The following is a 21,443-nucleotide window of genomic DNA, read 5'->3' as shown; positions in this document are numbered from 1 at the left end:
TAGTAAGGATCCAAGAACAAGGTACTGGTTTTTATTATTGCAGAGAAAAATTAAGTCTTCTTGTGTCTTTCTGAAGCAGCTCTGGGAAGGGGCTTATTGTCTCTGTAAACTGTTGTAAATTCATATACAGTGAAACCTCCACTTTAAGTCCCCAGATTTTAAGTTTCCCCGCATTTTAATTTTTTTATCTGTGGTCCCACCAATTTATAGTACATTTCAATGGGTATTTAACAGATGCTGCTGAGAAATGTATCACCTAATGTAGCAAATGCTAACAGTTCAGAAGCTGTACCGGAATCACTGAGCTGCCAGACTGAAACCGTAGAGACAGTAGCAGTAAACTTTAAACTTTTTGGAAAACAGTAAAAAAAATAAAAGATGGAATTTATTTGCAAAAGGTCTATACTTCTGGTGAACAACCTGAAAACAACTGAACTGAAAATATAAGTTTTTGGCAGGTTGAACAATCACTATAAATAATTTTTAATATTTCTTAAAACTGAGTCTATTAGAGATGGTTTCCCATAACACTGATCTTTCTAGTGGATAGTTTCATGGATAACTGATCTCATTTACCTGTACTTAAATTGCATATCAAAATGCATGAGCCTGCCATGAGTCACTGCTCACTAGGCTTGCCACTGTTTTGGTGGTGTCACTGGCAGATGGGGAGAACCTGGTTTGGATTACAGGTGTAACTGTGTGGGCTGGTGACATAACTGTGACAACCAACGTCTAACTGGCTAGACAGGTTTAACAGTGCGCATAAATGTAATACTACTGGCTGGTATTCTTATTTCCCGCTGACCTCAATGGGCAGAAATTATACCACTAGGCTTTTCAAATACAGCCGTAAAAGTGACCCATTAATTGAACAGCTGAATGCTAAGCTTGTTTCTGTATCTTCTGGGTGGGGAGGTATGTTGTGATTGAACGGTGAATGCGGGTAGTAGTTATTGTATGTAAACATGCAGATGTGAAAGTATTTACATGGCCATAACACAGCTAATGCCTATTTGCAGTTAAATTAAGGCTCTTCAAATCCTTTAGGGCTCTTACACATGAGCGTTTTTACCTGCGCTCCCCTGCGTTCCGTTTTTCGGCGTTCAGCCGCAGGGGAGCGCAGGAATAGACGCATTTCATTATTTCAAATGGGGCTGTACTCACACAGGCGCATGTAGGCGCCGAACGCAGGTTGAGACGCAACATGCTGCATTTTTCCTGCATTCGGCGCCTACACGCGCCTGTGTGAGTACAGCCCCATTTGAAATAATGAAATGCGTCTATTCCTGCGCTCCCCTGCGGCTGAACGCCGAAAAATGGAACGCAGGGGAGCGCAGGTAAAAACGCTCATGTGTAAGAGCCCTTAGGGCTCCCCTGTGTTCCATTTTTCTGCGTTCAGCCGCAGGGTAGCGCAGGAATAGACGCACTACGGTTTTTCCAATCGGGCTGTACTCACACAGGCGCGTGTAGGCGCCGAACGCAAGTTGCTGCATTTTTCCTGCGTTCGGCACCTACACGCGCCTTTGTGAGAACAGCCCCATTAGAAAAAACGTAATGCGTCTATTCCTGCGCTCCCCTGCGGCTGAACGCAGAAAAACGGAACGCAGGGGAGCGCAGCTACAACCGCCCTAATTCTGATTGCAGAAAGGGTGACATTTGCATGAAGTAAATGAACATTATTTTGATGTATGTTACAAAAGACTTTTGGGCACATTTTCCCTCTGACACATCATCAGTGACATTTACTTCTACAAGGTCATGTAATCAAGAATGCAGGCTAACACAGGCAGGACTTGCTTTGATAAAAAGTCCTGTTTGGATTGAGTACTGGTAAGGGTTAAGCTCAGGAGAGCAGAGTATTTTTTGCTTGTTGCCAAACAAGTAGATTGTTGCCTGATATGACCTCCTTGTGCTAACCAATATCAAGGGCCAATCGATCCACTCATAATAGGTGCCTATGCATGCTGTCATGAAAGGACCATTCCACATCAAAAGATTATGCAGCCCTGGCCCCAATGGGATTTTTAAATATAATCAATATCTTGCTGATTTATGGCCAGCAGCTCTTTACATGTGAAAGTAATTTTCTTTATTACCCTGATAACTGCTATTAGGACTCCCTCCCATTCAGTTTGAATGCATTCAGGAAAAAACACAGCCTATTCATTAAAGGCACCTGTAATCACAGGTGCATGTAAATGCGCAATGCAGGTGGAATGCAAGATTCTGCATTCCACCTGTGATTGGTGCTTACGTGAGCCTGTGTGTGGACCCCTTTGAATGATCAGGCTGTGTTTCTTTCTGCAGTTGAACGCATTAAACTGAACACGGGAGCACAGGAAAAAGCACTTAGGAACCTATCCTTATATATTATCCTTATATATGTGTCGGGATGGAAATTTAAAAAATGTGGTGCTTGTTTCAGTTTGAATAACTCTAGATGTGATTTGCAATGCATACAGGCAAGTTGTAGCAGAGATACATCTGCAGACCGATTTAGTGAGCAACACTTGATATTTATTTGACAAAGTGCTGATATGCCATGCCATGATGTTTGATCACATGAGAATATACCCAGGTTATGAACTGGGTTTTAGTTTTAGTCTGCAGTAATAAATGAGGGATTTGTTACTTGTTTAAAGGAGAACTAAACCTTAAAAATTAAGGTGGCCGAAATGACATATTTTATATACTGAACTTATTGCAGCAGCCTAAAGGTTTTAGCTTCTTAATAGTAACAATTATCCAGAACGTCAAACATGTCACAGGGGGTCACCATCTTGGAAGGTGTCTGTGACACTCACATGCTCATTGGGCTCTGAGCAGCTGTTGTGAAGCTAACGTTAGGGTCGTCACTATTGATCAAACAGAAAATTAGGTTGGCCTGTAATATATGTTGGGCCATTCTCATATAAAGCGGTTGTACCACTGTGACTGGATCACACTTTTACACATCTGTGAGTTTCAGCCAACACCTTACTGAAGTTCAATGGAACCATTGTGATTGGATATTGGTGACTGTCAAGGGTTTTAATGCCGGGGAATTCCCTACCACTTCAAATGAACTGAAGAATATACTCGGATGAGTGGTGAAACTTTAAGAAAAAAAAAAACCTCTAAATAATCAGTTGCCTTTGAATTAATTCTACTAGAAACTGTATTTCTAGTCTACTTCTTTAGTTAAACTTTATTTCTCCTTTAAAAGTTACTTACAAAATCACTTTTTTATATTCCATTGTGAAAAAGCTAACAGATGCAAAATTGTGTTTTACAAGACACAGATACTTTCTGTCTGTCTGTCTTTCTCTCCTTCTCACTCTCAAAAAGTATTTGTATGCTGTAGGTGGCTAGCTGAAATTTGCTGAAGAAGATATTTTATGTGAGTGAACTACTGTTCAAGAAGGGATTGATCAGATGCCCCCTGCTTTGTAAGGCTTTTGAAAAGATGAAAGCTGTTAATTGTGGCTGCTTTGCAGTTTTCACAGTCTGTGTGTCATTATAACATAATTATTTCTAGGGATGCACCGAATCCAGGATTCGGTTGGGATTCGGGCAGGATTCAGCCTTTTTCAGAAGGATTCGAATTCGGGCGAATCCTTGTGCCTGGCCGAACCGAATCCTAATTTGCATATGTAAATTATGGGCGGGTAGGGAAAACCATGTGACTTTTCATCACAAAAGAAGGATTTTTTCCACTTTTTCCTTCGATTTGGTTCAGTATTCGGCTGAATCTTTCATCCGGGATTTGCCCGAGCCCATATAGTGGATTCGGTGCGTCCCTAATTATTACAGAGGTAAAAATATATTTTTTATTTATTTTAGCTGTTTTTTTATAGTATAGGGGGCGAATCATAGTTTTCTCCACTGTTATTTTTATGTAGGCATTCTTCATCACTGCTTGGCATCTCTTTCTTTCTGTGAGAGTTATTTATTACCTTCATTTTGTCTGTGCCCATTTGTCTTCTGAGGTCAGATGTGTTCCTTAAACATTTGGCAGCTGGAACACGTGCAACATAATGAGATAATTGAGTGTTTAAGAAGATCTTGCACCTGGGGCACATACACCAGGGCTTCAAACTGTCTGTTTATTGGACAGATGGTTTTATAAGGGACCAAAAAAAAAATCATCTTTATTTCAAGGGGTTGAATAATAGGATGGGTTCAGCTGTCTAGGAAAGAAATAAGTCAAAATATAATATTTCTGTTATTCTTTAAATACGGGCTCGCTTATTTTTATTCATTTCTTAATATAATTCTATTATATTTATTGTAACAAAATGTTGCCGTTATTTTCAAAAACCTCTTATTTCTGGACATTTTGTGGCTATTTAAATAAGGTCTTGGATCGTTGTTTATTGTACTGTGCTACTCTGATGCTTAGTAGCATATGTGTGCATTGTTGGTTTGAAGAACTGTGCATGAAAAATGAGGGTAAAACTCCATCAGATTTTGTGGATCAGATTTGATCTGATCCGCCATGCAACATCACACAAAAGATTTTGTTGGATGCTACAAAATCTGGACCCCCCCCCCCTTGCTAGTTGGATCAGATAAAGTTGGATGGAGTCTTTTCTTCAAGCGTTTACATCTGACAGTCAATATATTTCAGTGAGCAAAAAAAAGTCTTTCTGACCCCATCTGTTTTTATTTTGTTGGATAAAGATGAAGCATGCAACGTTCACATCTGACTGTTGTGTCGTGTCAGATGGAAGATTTTACATGTAGTTTACGCATCAGATTTTTCTATGATTTCCATTGTATTTTGACCCGACTTGTCGGATGTATTTTGTTGATCCGGCACCATCCTGCAAAGGTGATTGTGGAGTTTAGCCCTTAGTTACTTTGTTAATTGCCACTTCTTTTTTTATGAAGTAGCTTAAGAAGCGTCAGTGGTTATTTCCACTATAGCAGCAGATGCATTCCAGACTGTAGAACATGCAACACATGTGGTATAGATAGAACTATATACAGTATACATACCTCCCAACTGTCCCGTTTTTTGCGGGACAATCACAATTTTGTCAACTCAACCCACAGTCCCTGTTTTGTTACTGAAATGTCCCGAATTTCACTTTGATCTCCTGCACTGAACAGCCAGAAAAAGATACAAATTTCTAACTTACTCTGTACAAAAGGAGCCTGACTGTAGGGCAGGTCCACCAAATAAAAGTAATTGTGCCCAACTCCCAACATCCTCTAAAGCAATTAGCATCATAAGATGGAACCCATTTCGCTATACACACTGGCACTAAATACCACAGTGTAAGAAATTTATATGACGTTTCCTGAAAGCCTGAGCTTATAGTGCAATGGGCAGTTCTAAAAAGGATGGATTCAAGTCTTCTTCCTCTAAAGTGAGGCCATCACATATTGTAGGCAAAGTTACATTAGTCAACTTATCATAGAAGGTAGAGATTAGCTTTTTAGATTGAGGGTATTTAAATACAAAATAACAGAGGGATTTCCGTAGGTTACAACTGGTGAAAGTGACTGAATATAATGTTTCGTTTGTAAATAACGATAATGTTCTATTTGGACAAAGTCATATATCTTGTACAATCTAGTAATGGATAGGGATGCACCGAATCCACTTTTTTGGATTCGGCTGAACCCCCGAATCCTTTGCAAAAGTTTCGGCCGAATACCGAACTGAATCCGAACCCTAATTTGCATATGCAAATTAAAGGTGGGAAGGGGAAAACATCTTTTCTTCCTTGTTTTGTGACAAAAAGTCATGTGATTTACCTCCCTGCCCCTAATTTACATATGCAAATTAGGATTCGGATTCGGTTAGGCCGGGCAGAAGGATTCGGCCGAATCCAAATCCTGCTGAAAAAGGCCAAATCCCGAACCGAATCCTGGATTCGGTGCATCCCTAGTAATGGATATGACTTTCCATCATAAATAAAGTTATAAACAGTTGTTAATCCCCGTTCAGACCACCATTAAAGGATGTTGATGTGAGACCTGGGGGAAAAGTTGAATTGCCAAATAAACTTATAGCAAGGGTATGGTCAGGTATGAGGCCTAAAGATTTTTTACAATATCCCCAAACCCAGAGAGAGTGTTCTATAAATGGATTCAATATTGGTGGGCGAACCCTTGGAAATAGCCATAACAAATTATATAACTGAATATTCAGAGGGCCATGACATTTTACTACTCGACTCAAATGTGCAGCTTGGAAGCATTTGGTAATGTCAGGAATTCCTAAGACTCCTTTTAGTTTTATGTCTACACTATGACTGGAGAAGGCTTTTTGGTGGATCTATCTGTAATGTTTGAAATAAATATCAGAAATGGGATAAAATCAACATTTTCACAGCATAAATTTGGCCTAATAGGGATAGGGGAAAGACTTTCCATTTGTAGAGAAGGGTTTTAACGTTAGCGAGCATAGGTAGATTGTTTGCATCTGCAGCTTGGGTATGTTGAACTGTAAGTTCGATATCCAAATAATCAAAATAGGGGCGTACCCATTTAAAATCAAAGTTAACTTGTAATAACCTGACTAGTGGTGAGGGGAGGTTAATCTTAAGTGCTTTAGACTTCGAAGAATTAACAAATAGGCACGAAACCTCCCCAAATTTCCCTAAAAGATTAAATAGGTTAGGGAGAGATGTCATAGGTTTCATCAAAAAGAGAAATAGATCATAAGCATTTGTACGCAACAGATCCAACAGTAATACCCAAAATATAAGAAGAACCACAAATTAAAACTGCTAATGGTTCTATGGCCAATAGAAAAAGATAGTAGGGGACAGGGGACAACCCTAACATATGCCCCTATGATTTTTAAATGATTGTGAGAGAAGGCCTTATTTGAGTATTAGTGCACAAAGCAATGTCAAATGGGGCGTTTTGTAGTTCTAGTGTTTCTTAAATGCAGGGTAAATACAGCAGGAATGCTCACTGATGGCACTACTAATGTTCCCACAAGCTTATTTCAGCTGATGTATGTAAAGTTGGCTACAACCACATAGGGTGCAAGGTTTACAATGCACAGGGTTCAAGCCACACTGTGCTGGCTGACTGAAGTTTGCAAGGAGAATAATGCTGTTGGTTACTTCTGTTAACAAAGGGGATTATGTTAACACTAGTGGGCCCCAGCCCATTAGATAGGATAAAGCAAAAATGGAAAAGGGATATCTCTTCATATAAATCAAATTTCTCAACAGGGTGTATCTTATCACATTTAGACTGGCAAAACTATATCCTAATGTCTTGGACACGTGCCCCAAATGTGAGAAAGTGATTACTCATATTGGAAACTAACCACAATCCCCTCTATAGAGTTTTGGAAAAGCTGGTTAGCGATACTCCAACCAGATACTCCTACTGTATGTAGCTAGAGGATGTCCTAAAAAAATTTGGTGCAGTTTGTGGTTCATGTTTGTCAATACAATAACAACCCTGTAATAACTGTGCACTTGTTTATTGAAAATGTGTGTTGAATTCAGGTTTTTGAGACTTGTTTTAGTGTTCTTCTTTTCTCTCTTTTATTATCATAAAATGTAAATTAACGAATATATCTATAAAAAGGGGGGATTTATAACTATAATTTACTGCTTTTTGTGACTTTCGTTATTACCATATAAAAGTGATTAAAATTTAAGCTGTATAGAGCTTTCAATCCTTGAAAGCATTCATGAGAATAAAAAATTCTGGTTTTGCGATAATGGCCCTCTAAAGGAGAGACTTATGTGACATGACTTGCAAATTTTGATCTCCATCATGTCGGGTAGGGTATAAGGTCAGTTGCATCATCTTAGTACTTCATTGTTTTTTTTTCAATTTTTACAATTTTGAAATTGATCATAGTGTGTGTGCATCGTTGGGACCTTAAAAAAAAAAAAAGCTCCTCTGGGACAGGACCTTTGGCCGAATGTGAACCCTTAACATTGAATGATTTTAGTATATGTGGCAATGGCATTTATCTTTTTTCATTTATTTTTTTCCAGGATTTTGCAAATTTACATATGCAAATTAGGGTTTCGGATTTGGTTCAGTATACAGCCAAATCCCAAAGAAGTAGATTCAGTGCATCACTAATTTGAAAGATCTGATAAATAATATTAATATTCTATGGAGAGGGTAGGGTAGAAAAAGAGGTTACACATTAAAGTTATCGTGATCAATGTTATTTGTTGATTGCCCTTTAATATATAATATAATTGTCTAATATTAATATATCATTTTTATTTTGTTACAGGGTAACAATGACAACAGAGAAGGGATTATTAGCTGAGGCAGAAAGTCCTCCTCAAGACCAAAAACAAGAAGTAGAGGAGGAGGTAGAATCTTGTACAACTCAACCTGTTGTTAGCAGTGGTGATAAGGATCCAGAGACTGAACAGTCACAAGAGTCACCTTCCACCACTTCTCCAAGCACCCTCAAGAGCAAGGCTCGACATTCAGAGGGAAAGGGCCTCTCTCGCCTCTTTTCCTCTTTCCTGAAGAGACCCAAGTCCCAAGTGTCTTCTGATGAAAAGGAAGTTGAACTGTTGGTGGAAAAGGGACAAGACCAAAAGGATGTTGATGAGGGTTTGGGAGAGCAGTTAGAGGATGATGTTTTTTTAAAGGCCCCTATTGCAGCCCCAGAGCCTGGACTTCGAACTGACCCATCACTAGACCTTAATTCTTTAAGTAGTGCAGAAACCCAGGTGAGAAGATATGCTTCTACTGTATAGCAAAGCATGCATGATGGCTTATTCAACTTTTCTGTGAGTTGCAATAACCTCAGATGTCCCTAACGAATTTGGAATTATTATAAAGGGAGCAGTTTTGTTAATGTAATTTATTGTAGGTGTACAAGGCACTGCTACAGACAATTCCATTATGACCCTCTTGCTATAGTTACACCCCCAAATTAAACTACACATGCCCCACTGGGATGACAGACCATGCTCCTTATGGCTTTTCATTTGGGAATTAGCTCACAATAAGATGGCTAGGGGAAATGATAAAGAGGGTTTGAGACAGAATCTGGGTTGGGGACATATATTATACACTTGCCATTTAACAGGCGACTATACTTTTACATTTATCTCGAGAATTGTCTTTGGTGAAGGGAAATGCCAGTATAGTTATTTGATTATGACTGCAAATATTTTTTTATATATTTATTTGCAGCCAGCTCAAGAGGAACAGAAAGACGACCAAGACCCAGAAGGGGATTGCGAGGACTTGGAAGGCAAGGAACAGATAATAAAACCTGAAGGAGAATCAAAAGCCTCACAAAAAGTAGTTAGGCGTTCTCCCAACATGCGCTGCAAAGTCACGCTTCTCGATGACACTGTTTATGAGTGTAACTTGGAGGTAAACCAATTTTTTATCTTAAGAAATCACTAAACCTTTTAGAATTGTGATTATTAAAGGCCAATATTCCTCTTTCTTTCCTGCTGTAGAGAGGTATTTTAAGGCCTCATTACAATGCCCAAACTCCCTGGGATTCTGGTAAGAGTAATCAGGGGGTTAAGGGTGGTGATAGCTGGACAGGCGTTCTTGAAAGTTTTTGAACCCTTTAAACTTTTCTATATTTTATATGAATGTGACCTAAAACATCATCTGATGAAAACCTACCTAAACAAATGATTTTTTTTTTTTATATTTGGTCATGTATTTATTGAAAAAAGGAATCCATAACATATCTGTGTGTGGCAAAAGTAAGAGATTTCTTAGAATTATTATATAATTTAAAGGTGAAATCAGAGTCTGGTGTTTTCAGATGTGGGTGAGAGACTTTTTTTTTTTTTTTTTAAACAAAAAACAGGGATCCAGCAAAGCCTTATCACACATACAACACTTTTGTGGATGTGTATTATGGCTCAAACAAAGGCGGTGTCTCAGAAGTCTCAGAAAAATGGTTGTCAATGCTTATAAGCTGGAAAAGGTTACAAGACTTTCTCTAAAGAGTTTGGACTCCACAAGTCAAGGAAAATTCAAGGAAATTCAAGATTGTTTTTACCCTACCTAGGCGTCTAATAGTCTGAAAGGTTACAAAGAAACCCGGGGTAATTTCTAAGCAACTGAAGGCCTGTCTCACATTAGAGAATGTTGATGTTCATGAGTCCATCATCATGAAAACACTAAACAGCAAGGATACTGGAAGAATGTTTTGAGGACGGATGAAGCCATAGAACCAATAGAACTTTTTGGCTTAAATGGAGGAGTGTTACATTTGGATAAAGAGAAACACTGCATTCCAGCACAAGAACCTTATCCCATCTGTCAAACATATTGGTGGGAGTGTTGTGGTTTGGGCCTGTCTTCCGCATCTGGGCCTGGGCAGCTTGCCATCATTGACAGGACAATGAATTCTGAACTATACCAGAGAATTCTAAAGGAAAATGTCAAGACATCTGTCTGTGAACTCAATCTCAAGAGACAATGGGTCATGCAGCAAGACAATGATCTTAAATACACAAGTCATTCTACCAAAGAATCGTTAAAGAAGAATAAAGTTTTTAGAATTTGATTGAGAATCAGATGATGTTTTAAGCCACATTCATATAAAAATTTAGAAACTGTTGAAAGACTTCCAACTGGTATTAGATTCAGCTACCTAAATCTGTCAGCTGAATCTCTAATACCTTTACAGAAATTAACAAAGCAATATATAGATAATACATAGAACAGAAAAAATATGCTTATTTTACCTTCAAGACAGTAATCTCTCTGCCTATATAGTTCATTATTCTAAAGCCAAATTAAGAACCAACGACTGGATACCAAATGTATTTGGGGCCAAAGTGCCCAATTATATGCCCATTCTCTGTTTAGCACTGTGCTCATTTTTATCAGCTTGAAGAATTGCCAGACTTTTGTTTAATTTTTTTTTGGTTGTGATTGACATGGTAATTGTCATCACAAAAATATGCTTATTTTAAATAATTCTTATTATTTTAATGTAATTCTGCAGTGTTTGTTCTAACATATTTAAAAATGAAAAAAAGTCACGCAATTTCCCTCCCTTGCATATGCAAATTAGGATTCGATTCGGCCATGCAGAAGGATTCGGCCGAATCCTGTCTGAATCCTGGATTCGGTGCATCCCTCGTTTAACTAGCCATATTGCCACTTATATCCAGTCATGTCTCCAAGAAAACTGGGCTATGCCCCCCTTTGGTTTCCTGCTAGATTGGGGGTTGCTGGGGGTTAAGCCACACATTTAGAAGTTTAGATATGAAGTAGTGGAAATGTTTACTTTGGGCAAGGCTAAAACTGCAATCTAAATCATTGAAATCTATATAGTAGCTAACAAGGAAAGCAGAATAAAAAACAATGTTACATTACCCTCCTAATGTTTCTGTTAGACAAATATAAAGAGCATTAAAACTGAGATATAGAAATGTCTGACATACACAAACTTTTTAAAACATTCTTTAAAAAATGTTCTCTTATCAGCAGAAAAAGCAAAGGCCTATTTTTAATATATTTTTCAAATTTTTAAGGTGAAATTTATTCTCAGTGTTAAACACTGCCGGCACAATTGAGTTTCAGTAGTCTGTCACTACAAACTATCTTACACTCCTGTCTGCACTAGTGAGGTGCAGCATCCTGTTTTGATAAATCTGATGTTTAAACATTTCTGATGTCAGAATGAAATCCCTTTGTTCTGGCTCATGGAGGCTGTAAATCCTTTTAAATCTGAGAGCAGCTGTCTAAACCGTTTGCTAATGCACTCAACCACCCATGTACACAGTAGAGTGGAAACCATTTATTTGAGGGTGATTTGCTATGTATTAGAATCCAAAAGCCAAGAATGGCTGCCTTACAGCTTTACCTACATCTCCATTATAAATTCAGAAAGATTGGAAATGAAGGCAAAATCAGAATGCAACCCATTTTGCCCAATATTTTCTGGTATTTCAGCTGCTACTATCCAGGCGGATTATAATGTACCACCAGGTTATAATGTTCTGGAATGTCTCTGTGTTCTTCACTGGGGATTTTAGTTGGGCAGTCCCACGGCTTGCAGTACAGGTATGGGATTCGTTATCCGAAAACCCATTATCCAGAAAGCTTCCACAGACTCCATTTTATAGTAAAAATCTGAATTTTGAGTTTTTTTTCATTTTTCCAATAATTAATAAAACAGTACTCTTTGTACTTGATCCAAAGATATAATTAATCCTTATTGGAAGCAAAACCAGCCTATTGGGTTTATTTAATGTTTACATTTTTACTAGTAGACATAACGTATGGAGATCAAAATTATGGAAACCTCCAGGTCCCGAGCATTCTGGATAACAGATCCCATACCTGTATTTGCAGAAGGGAACAATCCTTCCAGCTTCTATAAAAAAGATTTCTATTACAACAAGAGGTGTCATGGCAGACTTTAGGTGCATTGATGGAACATTTCCCCCAGCTAGCCAAACGAAAGTGAAAGGAATATGGGGATGTCATAAGAAATGTGTTTTCTGCTGTAGATCATTGGGCTGCTTAAGAAAGACACAATTTTCATTAGGCAGATGTAAACTTTTTTCTCAATTGCCTTTAAAATCCCAAATATAATATGTTTTTCTGAAAGCCTACAAATATTATTGTTCTTCCCCATCTCCTCGGTAGGTTAGTTTAACTTTGCCATATTTTAATGTTCTTGCAGGTCTTTGGATGAGATCTTTGGGTTGTCTGTAACCATTGTCACAATCTTACGCATACAGTATGCCGCTCCTGTATTTTTCTTGGCCTGTCAGACCTGGGTTTTACAGCAACTGTGTCTGTGGCCTTCCACTTCCTGATTACATTCCTTACAGTTGAAACTGACAGTTTAAACCTCTGAGATAGCTTTTTGTTCCCCTAACCCATCTTTTAGGGGATCTTTTGAGAGTTGCTTTGAGGATCCCATGCTGTCACTCTTTAGAGGAAAGTCAAACAGAAGCACAACTTGCAAATGGCCACCTTAAATACCCTTTCCCGTGATTGGACACACCTGCCTATGAAGTTCAAGGCTTAACAACATAATCCAACCAATTTTGTGTTGCCAGTAGTCAGTATTGAGCAGTTACATGTATTCAAATTAGCAAAATTACAAGGGTACCCAAATTTCTGCACAGCGAGTTTTTCACATTTGATTTCATACAACTGAATACTCAGACGTTCCTGGGAAATGAAAGACATACCACTGTTATCTTTTTTGTTGAAAGTAAAGTAAATTATTATGCAGGCTGAGAGGGGTTCCCAAAATTTTTCATATGACTGTATGTATGTACGATAACAGCACGCAGTGGTTTTTCCAAATGTATACAATAGTTCAAGGATGGAGTGGTATTCTTTATTGAAGGAAAAGAGTTCCTGCTAACACAGAGTTCTGATTTTTAGTTATGTTTTTCTGTTTTGTTTGTATATTTTAAAGATGGATTTTACCCCAGCTGAACTTTATATCACTCCTTTCCATCTAACCCACTCAAGGCACCCCCTCCATTCTTGTAAATGTTATTGTTCTTGTCTGCCTGCTACAGAATTGTAATGCTTTTTTCCATCAGAAACATGCAAAGGGACAGGACATATTTAAGAAAGTCTGCAGCCACCTTAATATCATGGAGGAAGATTATTTTGGATTGGCAATGTGGGAATCTCCAACTTGCAAGGTGAGCAAGAAAAATAAGCCTCTACCCATAATGAGACTGCAAAAACTATGAAGGCCTGACTGCAAAGGGGTTATGCCTATTTTCACTTTGGATGACAATATGATGACTACTCAGCATTATACAAACTGTGGTGCAGCAGAATATTCTGCTCTGAAAAGCAGTGTCATTGTTAGTTAATTATATAAGAAACAGTGGGTCTTATTTACACAATTCTCTCTAATTCCTCTCTTTCAAACTGTATTGTCCACCATATTAATCCAGGCAGGATGGGTTTGCTAAAGGTTGAATGCACTTGTTAAGCAGTGTCACCCTTCCCATGTGAATGACTCTGCTAAGCATCTCTGTGCAGACTCTTGTTACAAGGACCATTGGCTGCATCAGGCATATAATTACATTTTGCTCTGGAAAGAGAGCTCATAAACTACCTCTGTGTGTTGTACCCCTATACTCCTGTTTATTGTCAAAATAATGGGGGTTAAACAACCGAAATCTTTGCCTGGCAGAACCCTAACCCATTTTCTAATAAAGATTTGACAGAAAGCAGGGCTGTTTTATACCAGTGTTACCAATTCCTTGTTGTATTTTTTACAGACTTTACATGCTTACTTCAAAGGCAAAATGAAAGCAACTTGAGGAAGCAAATCTGTTTCTCACTGAATTATTCCATATTTATCAATAATCTGTCATCACTTTACAGAGTGGACCAACAAAGCATTCCTAGTTCTGAACTTAATCAATGGAAAAAAGGGCCCTAAAAAATAGAGATTTCCCTGAAAGAGTTCACTCCAAAGGCTATTCAATATACATTTAGAAAATGTGTTAGGGTGTCAAGTCCTTTTCACCAAAAAAGATGTGTTGTTTAATTCCTTTACTCACACTCAAGCCTGGGTTCACCAAGAGGAAATAGATAACCAGCATAATAAAGGATAATGTAAAAAATGTTTTGTTCTTTTGTTTAGTATTAGGGTTTCATCTCCCCCTGATGGGTACGTTTCCTGGGGCTTTTGGGTCTTCAGTTTTGATTTCCCAGCTATTCAGTTACTGTTCCCAAGCTGGGATTTTGTGATGTCACAAGAAGATACGGGTATGCACAAATTTACACGTTCAAGTGCCCTTTTTATACCAAGTCAAATTCTATAGGCACTTACACTGCCCACAGATAAGCATTCCAGCAGATTTGGAAAGGGGATGATTTGTTTATACAGATATCATTTCCATTTCTATAAATTAGCCAGTTTACAGGGGTAAGGAAGTTCATGGAAGAGACTTTTTTGAATTGTTACCCGAGAACCTAGAATTCTCCCACTGTCATTGAGTTTGTCAGGTTTTAGCTGGAGTACTTTCAGATTTTTAGCAGTTTTGAAGCATAATAAATCTTGAAAATATTTTTTGTCAAGACTTTTCCCGCATTTACATTTTTATTCAGATTTTTCTTGTAAATTAAGCCAAATCATGGATGGGAGTTAGGTTGAATTTTTATTTTAAATACAATAAGAAAGTTAGAGTTTTAATAAATACCTTCCTAAATGTCAAACGTGAACAGACCAAATCAGCAAACAGCAACAGCTTTCAACTATCTTATCTAAAAGCACACATATCATATCATACTGTAGTGGTAAAAAAAAAATAATCATCTGCAACATTTCCTACTTTGAGAAGTGTTTACCTTTGGAATAGAAGTATGCCTTTAACCCATAATGTTTGCCGTGAACACTGGTATTGGATCCATCGTGGTATGACTTTCTCATTGGAGCAGATCTGATGGCTCTTTTTCATATCTGAAAAAATACAAAACAAAGTGAGGCAATTTAATAGAATCAAGAATAGGTTATATGGTGCAAGCTGTGCACTTTTCTGTTTTCATAATGGTAACACCTTAATATATATATATATATATATATATATATATATATATATATAGATATATCTATATATATATATATATATATCGATATATATATATCGATATATATTTATATATATCGATATATCTATATATATCGATATATCTATATATATCGATATATATATATATCGATATATCTATATATATCTATCGATATCGATATCTATATCTATCGATATCTATATCTATATCTATCGATATCTATATATCTATCTATATCTATCGATATCTATCGATATCGATATCGATATCTATATCTATATCTATCGATATCTATATCTATCGATATCTATATCTATATCTATCGATAACTATATCTATATCTATCGATATCTATATCTATCTCTCTCGATATCTATATCTCTCTCTCTCGATATCTATATCTCTCTCTCTCGATATCTATATCTCTCTCGATATCTATATCTCTCGATATCTATATCTCTCGATATCTATATCTCTCTCTCTCGATATCTATATCTCTCTCTCTCGATATCGATATCTCTCGATATCGATATCTCTCTCTCTCGATATCGATATCTCTCGATATCGATATCTCTCTCTCTCGATATCGATATCTCTCTCTCTCGATATCTCTCTCTCTCGATATCTCTCTCTCTCGATATCGATATCTCTCTCTCGATATCGATATCTCTCTCTCGATATCGATATCTCTCTCTCGATATCGATATCTCTCTCTCTCTCTCTCGATATCTATATCTCTCTCGATATCTATATCTCTCTCTCTCGATATCTATATCTCTCGATATCGATATCTATATCTCTCTCTCTCGATATCTATATCTCTCGATATCGATATCTATATCTCTCTCTCTCGATATCTCTCGATATCGATATCTCTCTCTCTCTCTCGATATCGATATCTATATCTCTCGATATCGATATCTATCTCTCGATATCGATATCTATATCTCTCTCTCTCGATATCGATATCTATATCTCTCTCGATATCGATATCTATATCTCTCTCGATATCGATATCTATATCTCTCGATATCGATATCTCTCTCTCTCGATATCGATATCTATATCTCTCTCTCTCGATATCTATATCTCTCTCTCTCGATATCTATATCTATATCTCTCTCTCTCGATATCTATATCTCTCTCGATATCGATATCGATATCGATATCTATATCTCTCTCTCTCTCTCGATCTCTCTCTCTCTCTCTCTCTCTCTATATAGTGGGGGAATGGCTCTTTAGGTAGTAGCAGCACAACTCCTTTCACACAGACAGTAGACAGTACACAGGTTTCCAGCTGATCTCACGTGTGCATTTATTTAACACAGCAGCTTAAACACCAACATAACAGTTCATACCCTTTGGGAAGGCAGTAAACAAAAATAGTCCAGCTGTACTGATAAATGAAAATGTCCTTTTCCCAAAGGTCCCACAGTCTCCCACTGGGGCAATATAAGTCCAGCAAACAAAATTAACTGTTAACTCACAGTCCTTTGGAGATTCCTTGTGCTTTTCTCCTGGAAGCAGCCGCTCCCCAAACACTTAAGGCAGAAGCTGGTAGCCAGTCCTTGCTACCTGATAACTTGTCTCTTTCTGGAAACTTGTGCCCAGCAATAAAAGTCCTTATGCTTTAAACACAGGTAACATGCAGTTACTAAGCAAACTTTTAGCACAGCACTCCAGTAGCTCTCCTTTCTCTCTCTCTCCAGGGCAGAGAGCAGCCTTAATTGAGACCCCACCTTTTACTCCAGGTGAGGCTAATCACCTCCCTGCTACTCAGAGCCTCATTTTCACATCCCTCTGCACTGCTTCATAGAGAATTCTATCCATTATCCGGAAAGCTCAGAATTACAGAAAGCCCATCTGTCAAAGACTCCATTATAATCAAATAATCCAAATGTATTTCCTTTTCCTTTATAATAATAAAACAGTACGTTGTACTCGATAAGAATAAGATCTTACTGGGTGCAAAACCAGCCCAATGGGTTTATATCATATTTAAATTATTTTTTAGTAGACTTAAGTTATGAAGATCCAAATTACAGAAACATCCATTACAACTCCAGGTCCCAAGAATTCTGGATAACAGGTCCCATACCTGTATCCATTGTCAAAGACTTTAAAACGGAACAGAAATGTTGAATATATTTTGATTATTCAGCAGCATTGTAAAATACACATGGCAATGGGAGTCTATTAAGGTGTAATTAATGAAACCAATGTTTTTTTTTCACAGGTCTGGCTTGATCTTTTGAAGGACATCCAGAAGCAGGTTCATGGTAAGCTTATATTAAGTAATACAAAATCAATGGATGGCACACCAATAGAAATACATTTAGATGTATACACAATGCTTTATAAGGTGCAAACAGCCCAAAAGTACCCCCATACAGAGTAACTTATTTAGCACTATTTCCATATAATGGGCTTGCAATGCCTCAGGTATCAAGGTTTTCAGGTATCAAGGTTTTCAGGTCGGCAGGTCAAACAGGAACAAAGAAAATACATTCAATGACTCAGCCAAGAGCAAAGCACAGGGCGGGTTTATAAAGGGTAGAAGATGAGGAATAGAGAACATTGATAAGGGAGGAGACAAACTGGGAAAACAAAAATTCAGGAACAACAATAAAGAGTTCAGGATCAGCCCCAAGAGCCCTCAATAGCTCATGAAGTAAGTGCAGCAAGTGTCCAGAACAGCACAAACAAGAGTTTGAGTCCTGGGCTGATCCTGGCACCTGTATCTGAAAACTGGAAAGAGGCAGATGGGGGAAGATCTATGAAAACTTACATTCTATAGTATAAAAAAGAACTACTCCTTTAAATTAGGGATGCACCGAATCCACTATTTTGGATTCGGTCGAACCCCCAAATCCTTCGCGAAAGATTTGGCCGAATACCTAACTGAATCCAAATCCTAATTTGCATATGCAAATTAGGGGTGGGAAGGGGGAAACTTTTTACTTCCTTGTTTTGTGACAAAAAGTCACACATTTTCCCTTCCCGCCCCTAATTTGCATATGCAAATTAGGATTTGGATTCAGTACGGCCGGGCAGAAGGATTCGGCCGAATCTGAATCCTACTGAAAAAGGCCAAATCCCGAACCGAATTCTGGATTTGGTGCATCCCTACTTTAAATCAGTTTCCTGTGCTATAAACCCACAATAGAAATGACTAAATTCATGCCAGCAAAACAAAAATTTAAGTTGCACCAACTCAGAAGTTAATTGACTTTGGGTAAACAATATGGCAATGTGTCTGATATGTGTTAACATTGCCCTTGCATTATAAATAAGCACCTCTTTCCATTAGACATGATTTTAAAATCTTAAAATAGTCTCTTTAAATCAGTGAAAATATGTTAATTGCTATTAATGCACTGTAAATTCCAGGGACTATCACATGTAAAAGGAAGCTACAGATAATTTAGACCTGACACTTTCTGGCCCTTGAAACGAGTTGATTCATTGCCTTAAACAATATGTCCTGTTTCTTCTGCTTATTTGCTTTGCATACTGACTGCATAATATACTTGTTTATCTTTTATAACTGCAAATCTTGATTTTCTGTAGGAAAACATTAATTATTTTGAATAGTAGGATATTTTATCTGCATTAGAAACATTCATATTAGTGCAGAACAGACAGGGGAGAGAGAAGGCAACATTGATCCTATTCCAGATGGCTCAGCTGCCTCATGATCTAAGCCTCTTTAGCTGATCAGCTGCCCAAGCCTTGTTGTAGAGAGAGTCTGCACTGTAAGCTCTTTTGCTTTCCTTCCGAATTCCTCCCTTGACCTGCTTTGAAAATATCCCTGGCGGAGAGAAATCCTATGCTCAGCACTTAATCGGAAATTTCATTTTTTACTCCCTAATAGGATATGACAATTTTGGAAGATAATGTTAGCAGCGTTTTGTACATTTAATATACCTTGTCTAATAGTTACATATAGGAGATTATCCAATGGAACAGGTAAAGAGGGCCCAAACAAGCTTACAATCTAAAACTCATTTTGAATGAGTCTGCTACATGATAATGAAGATCTACTTCTAGCTAGCTAAATATGTTAGTCCCCTGCCTGGTGGAACTGGCCACACACCTATCAAACATGAGCAACCCTACGTCTGTGGTGCTCAGTGTTATGTCCTGCCTGAGAAGTCAGCAGTGCATTTACAGAAAAATCCCCAAGAAAGTGGGACAATACATAGTCAAGAATATAAAATATAATTTGCACTTGTCATATAGGAGTTTAGTGAGAATTGTTCCTGATTTATAAGAGCCTCAAAACTTTTGACACCAGCGAACAAATGGTTTGAGACACTTATTTTCTCAAATAAAAGCATTGCATCATATGTACGGTACATAACCTATGGAAAAAAAAAAAGCATAAACCTATTTCTGTTGAATTGAAATAAGACATTTCCTAACTACATAATATTTTAAAAATGTACTGAAAGGATAACTAAACCCTAAAAATGAATATGGCTATACATGCTATATTTGATATATATAGTACTTATTGCACCAGCCTAATGTTTCGGCTTCTCAATAGCAGCAATTATCCAGGAATTCAAAATTGTCACAGGGGGTCACCATCTTGGAAAGTCTCTGCAACGCTCACGTGCTCCGTGTGCTCTGAGCCGCTGTTGAGAAGCTAACCTTAATGGTTGTCGTAAATTATCAATCATCTTTATTAATTAATAAGCAACCTTATGTGTACTGTATATTTTGAGTCTCAGTAAGTGACAGCAGCACAGAGCATGTGCAGTGAATCAGCAGAAAAGAAGATGGGGAGCTACTGGGGCATCTTTGGAGACACAGATCTTTATTGCTAAAGGTTTGGTTGCCTTGGGCTGGTACAGAAGCACAAAATATAATGTACAACATTTATAGCCTACTTTTTTAGTTAAGCTTTAGTTCTCATTGAAGGCCCCCCTTGGCGCCTACTCTCCAGGATTAAAGTTAGGTCTGGCTGGATTATAATGATGATTTCTTCATATTTTCAGTCGGTTACTATTTATTAGAAACCTAAACATACGTTTCTTGCCCAATATTCTGTGTTATTAGAGGCTGTTGAGCTAGAGTGTTTAGTGCCATCTGGTGTTTTATATTTATATTGTGTTCTGTAAAAATAAAGCATAAATAATTTCTTTCTTGTTGAACCAATGATGCTGACATTTTGACAACATGCATATTTCATGATCTCGCTGATGTGTGTACTATTTTTAACATCTAATTAACACTTGGGTCTGTATTTACTAAAGAGCAATATATGCGATATTTGCATTTTTTCCAGTGGGAAATGAAATTCATTCTATCAATAAGGAAGAAAATAAAAATAACAGTACAGTTTGAGTGAATAGTTAACACTGTATCAATTAAAAGGGAAATGCCCATATCCACCAGAAGCAGTCCACGGAATCCACTGTTACCTAAGTGGTCACGTTTTGATTCCCCAGCTTGTGGTAGCAAGTATAAAAAAATGTTTCAGCTCTGCCAGGTGCCAAGGGTAAGGGTGAAAAATTGTAGGTATCTGCAGAACCAATGACTACTAACGAAAATAACAAACCAATGTTTATAGCCTTAGGTGCCTTTAGATTGTGATCTAGTATAGTGAGGACAGTGTCAACACCCAATTTAACATCAAACCCGCACCCCAAATATCATTTTAACTGTAGTTGCACAACTGGAAAAAAAAATTACCTTTTATATACAGTATATAAACACACTCGCTTTTTTAAATACAGAGTCACAGTCACAGCTGCAAAAAATCACAAAACTCAGGTAAATGTAAAATCATTTCAAAGCCTAGGCAGCTTTAGCCATTGAAAAATGAAGAGCATCCCTACAGTTTAAGTATATGTTTTGATCCAGTGTTTTAAACAATGAATCATCAGCAAAAGTGTCTGTCGAGTCAGTGGTGCTATACTAACCGCCCAATCATGGACTCGATCTTAAAG

At 37.6% G+C, this 21,443-nt stretch overlaps 2 protein-coding genes across 16 annotated transcripts in view; one reads left to right on the top strand and one right to left on the bottom strand.

The window, feature by feature from the left end:
- Positions 1–15,434, bottom strand: part of LOC121400599 (DNA-dependent metalloprotease SPRTN-like) — a 32,740-nt gene extending 17,306 nt beyond the window's left edge. The window contains exon 1 of the mRNA XM_041584008.1: positions 15,265–15,434. Coding sequence (XP_041439942.1) covers positions 15,265–15,374 — 110 coding nt within the window. The 5' untranslated portion in view covers positions 15,375–15,434. The remainder of the gene's footprint in view (positions 1–15,264) is intronic.
- Positions 1–21,443, top strand: part of LOC108709567 (protein 4.1-like) — a 99,665-nt gene that overhangs the window by 29,635 nt on the left and 48,587 nt on the right. For 9 of the 15 annotated variants that reach the window (XM_041584005.1, XM_041584007.1, XM_041584000.1 and 6 more), the window contains 4 exons: positions 8,233–8,666; positions 9,136–9,321; positions 13,494–13,598; positions 17,723–17,765. In XM_041584005.1, the coding sequence (XP_041439939.1) occupies positions 9,268–9,321; positions 13,494–13,598; positions 17,723–17,765 (202 nt within the window). In that variant the 5' untranslated portion in view covers positions 8,233–8,666; positions 9,136–9,267. Of the gene's footprint in view, positions 1–3,365; positions 3,383–8,215; positions 8,667–9,135; positions 9,322–13,493; positions 13,599–17,722; positions 17,766–21,443 lie in introns of those variants that run through there. The other 6 variants (XM_041583998.1, XM_018249538.2, XM_018249537.2 and 3 more) reach the window with 2 other exon arrangements.

This window comes from Xenopus laevis, chromosome 2S, assembly GCF_017654675.1.
Source record: "Xenopus laevis strain J_2021 chromosome 2S, Xenopus_laevis_v10.1, whole genome shotgun sequence".
Taxonomy (NCBI): Eukaryota; Metazoa; Chordata; class Amphibia; order Anura; family Pipidae; genus Xenopus; species Xenopus laevis.
The sequence above is the reverse complement of the archived record's forward strand: the minus strand, read 5'-3'. Positions and strand labels throughout refer to the sequence as shown.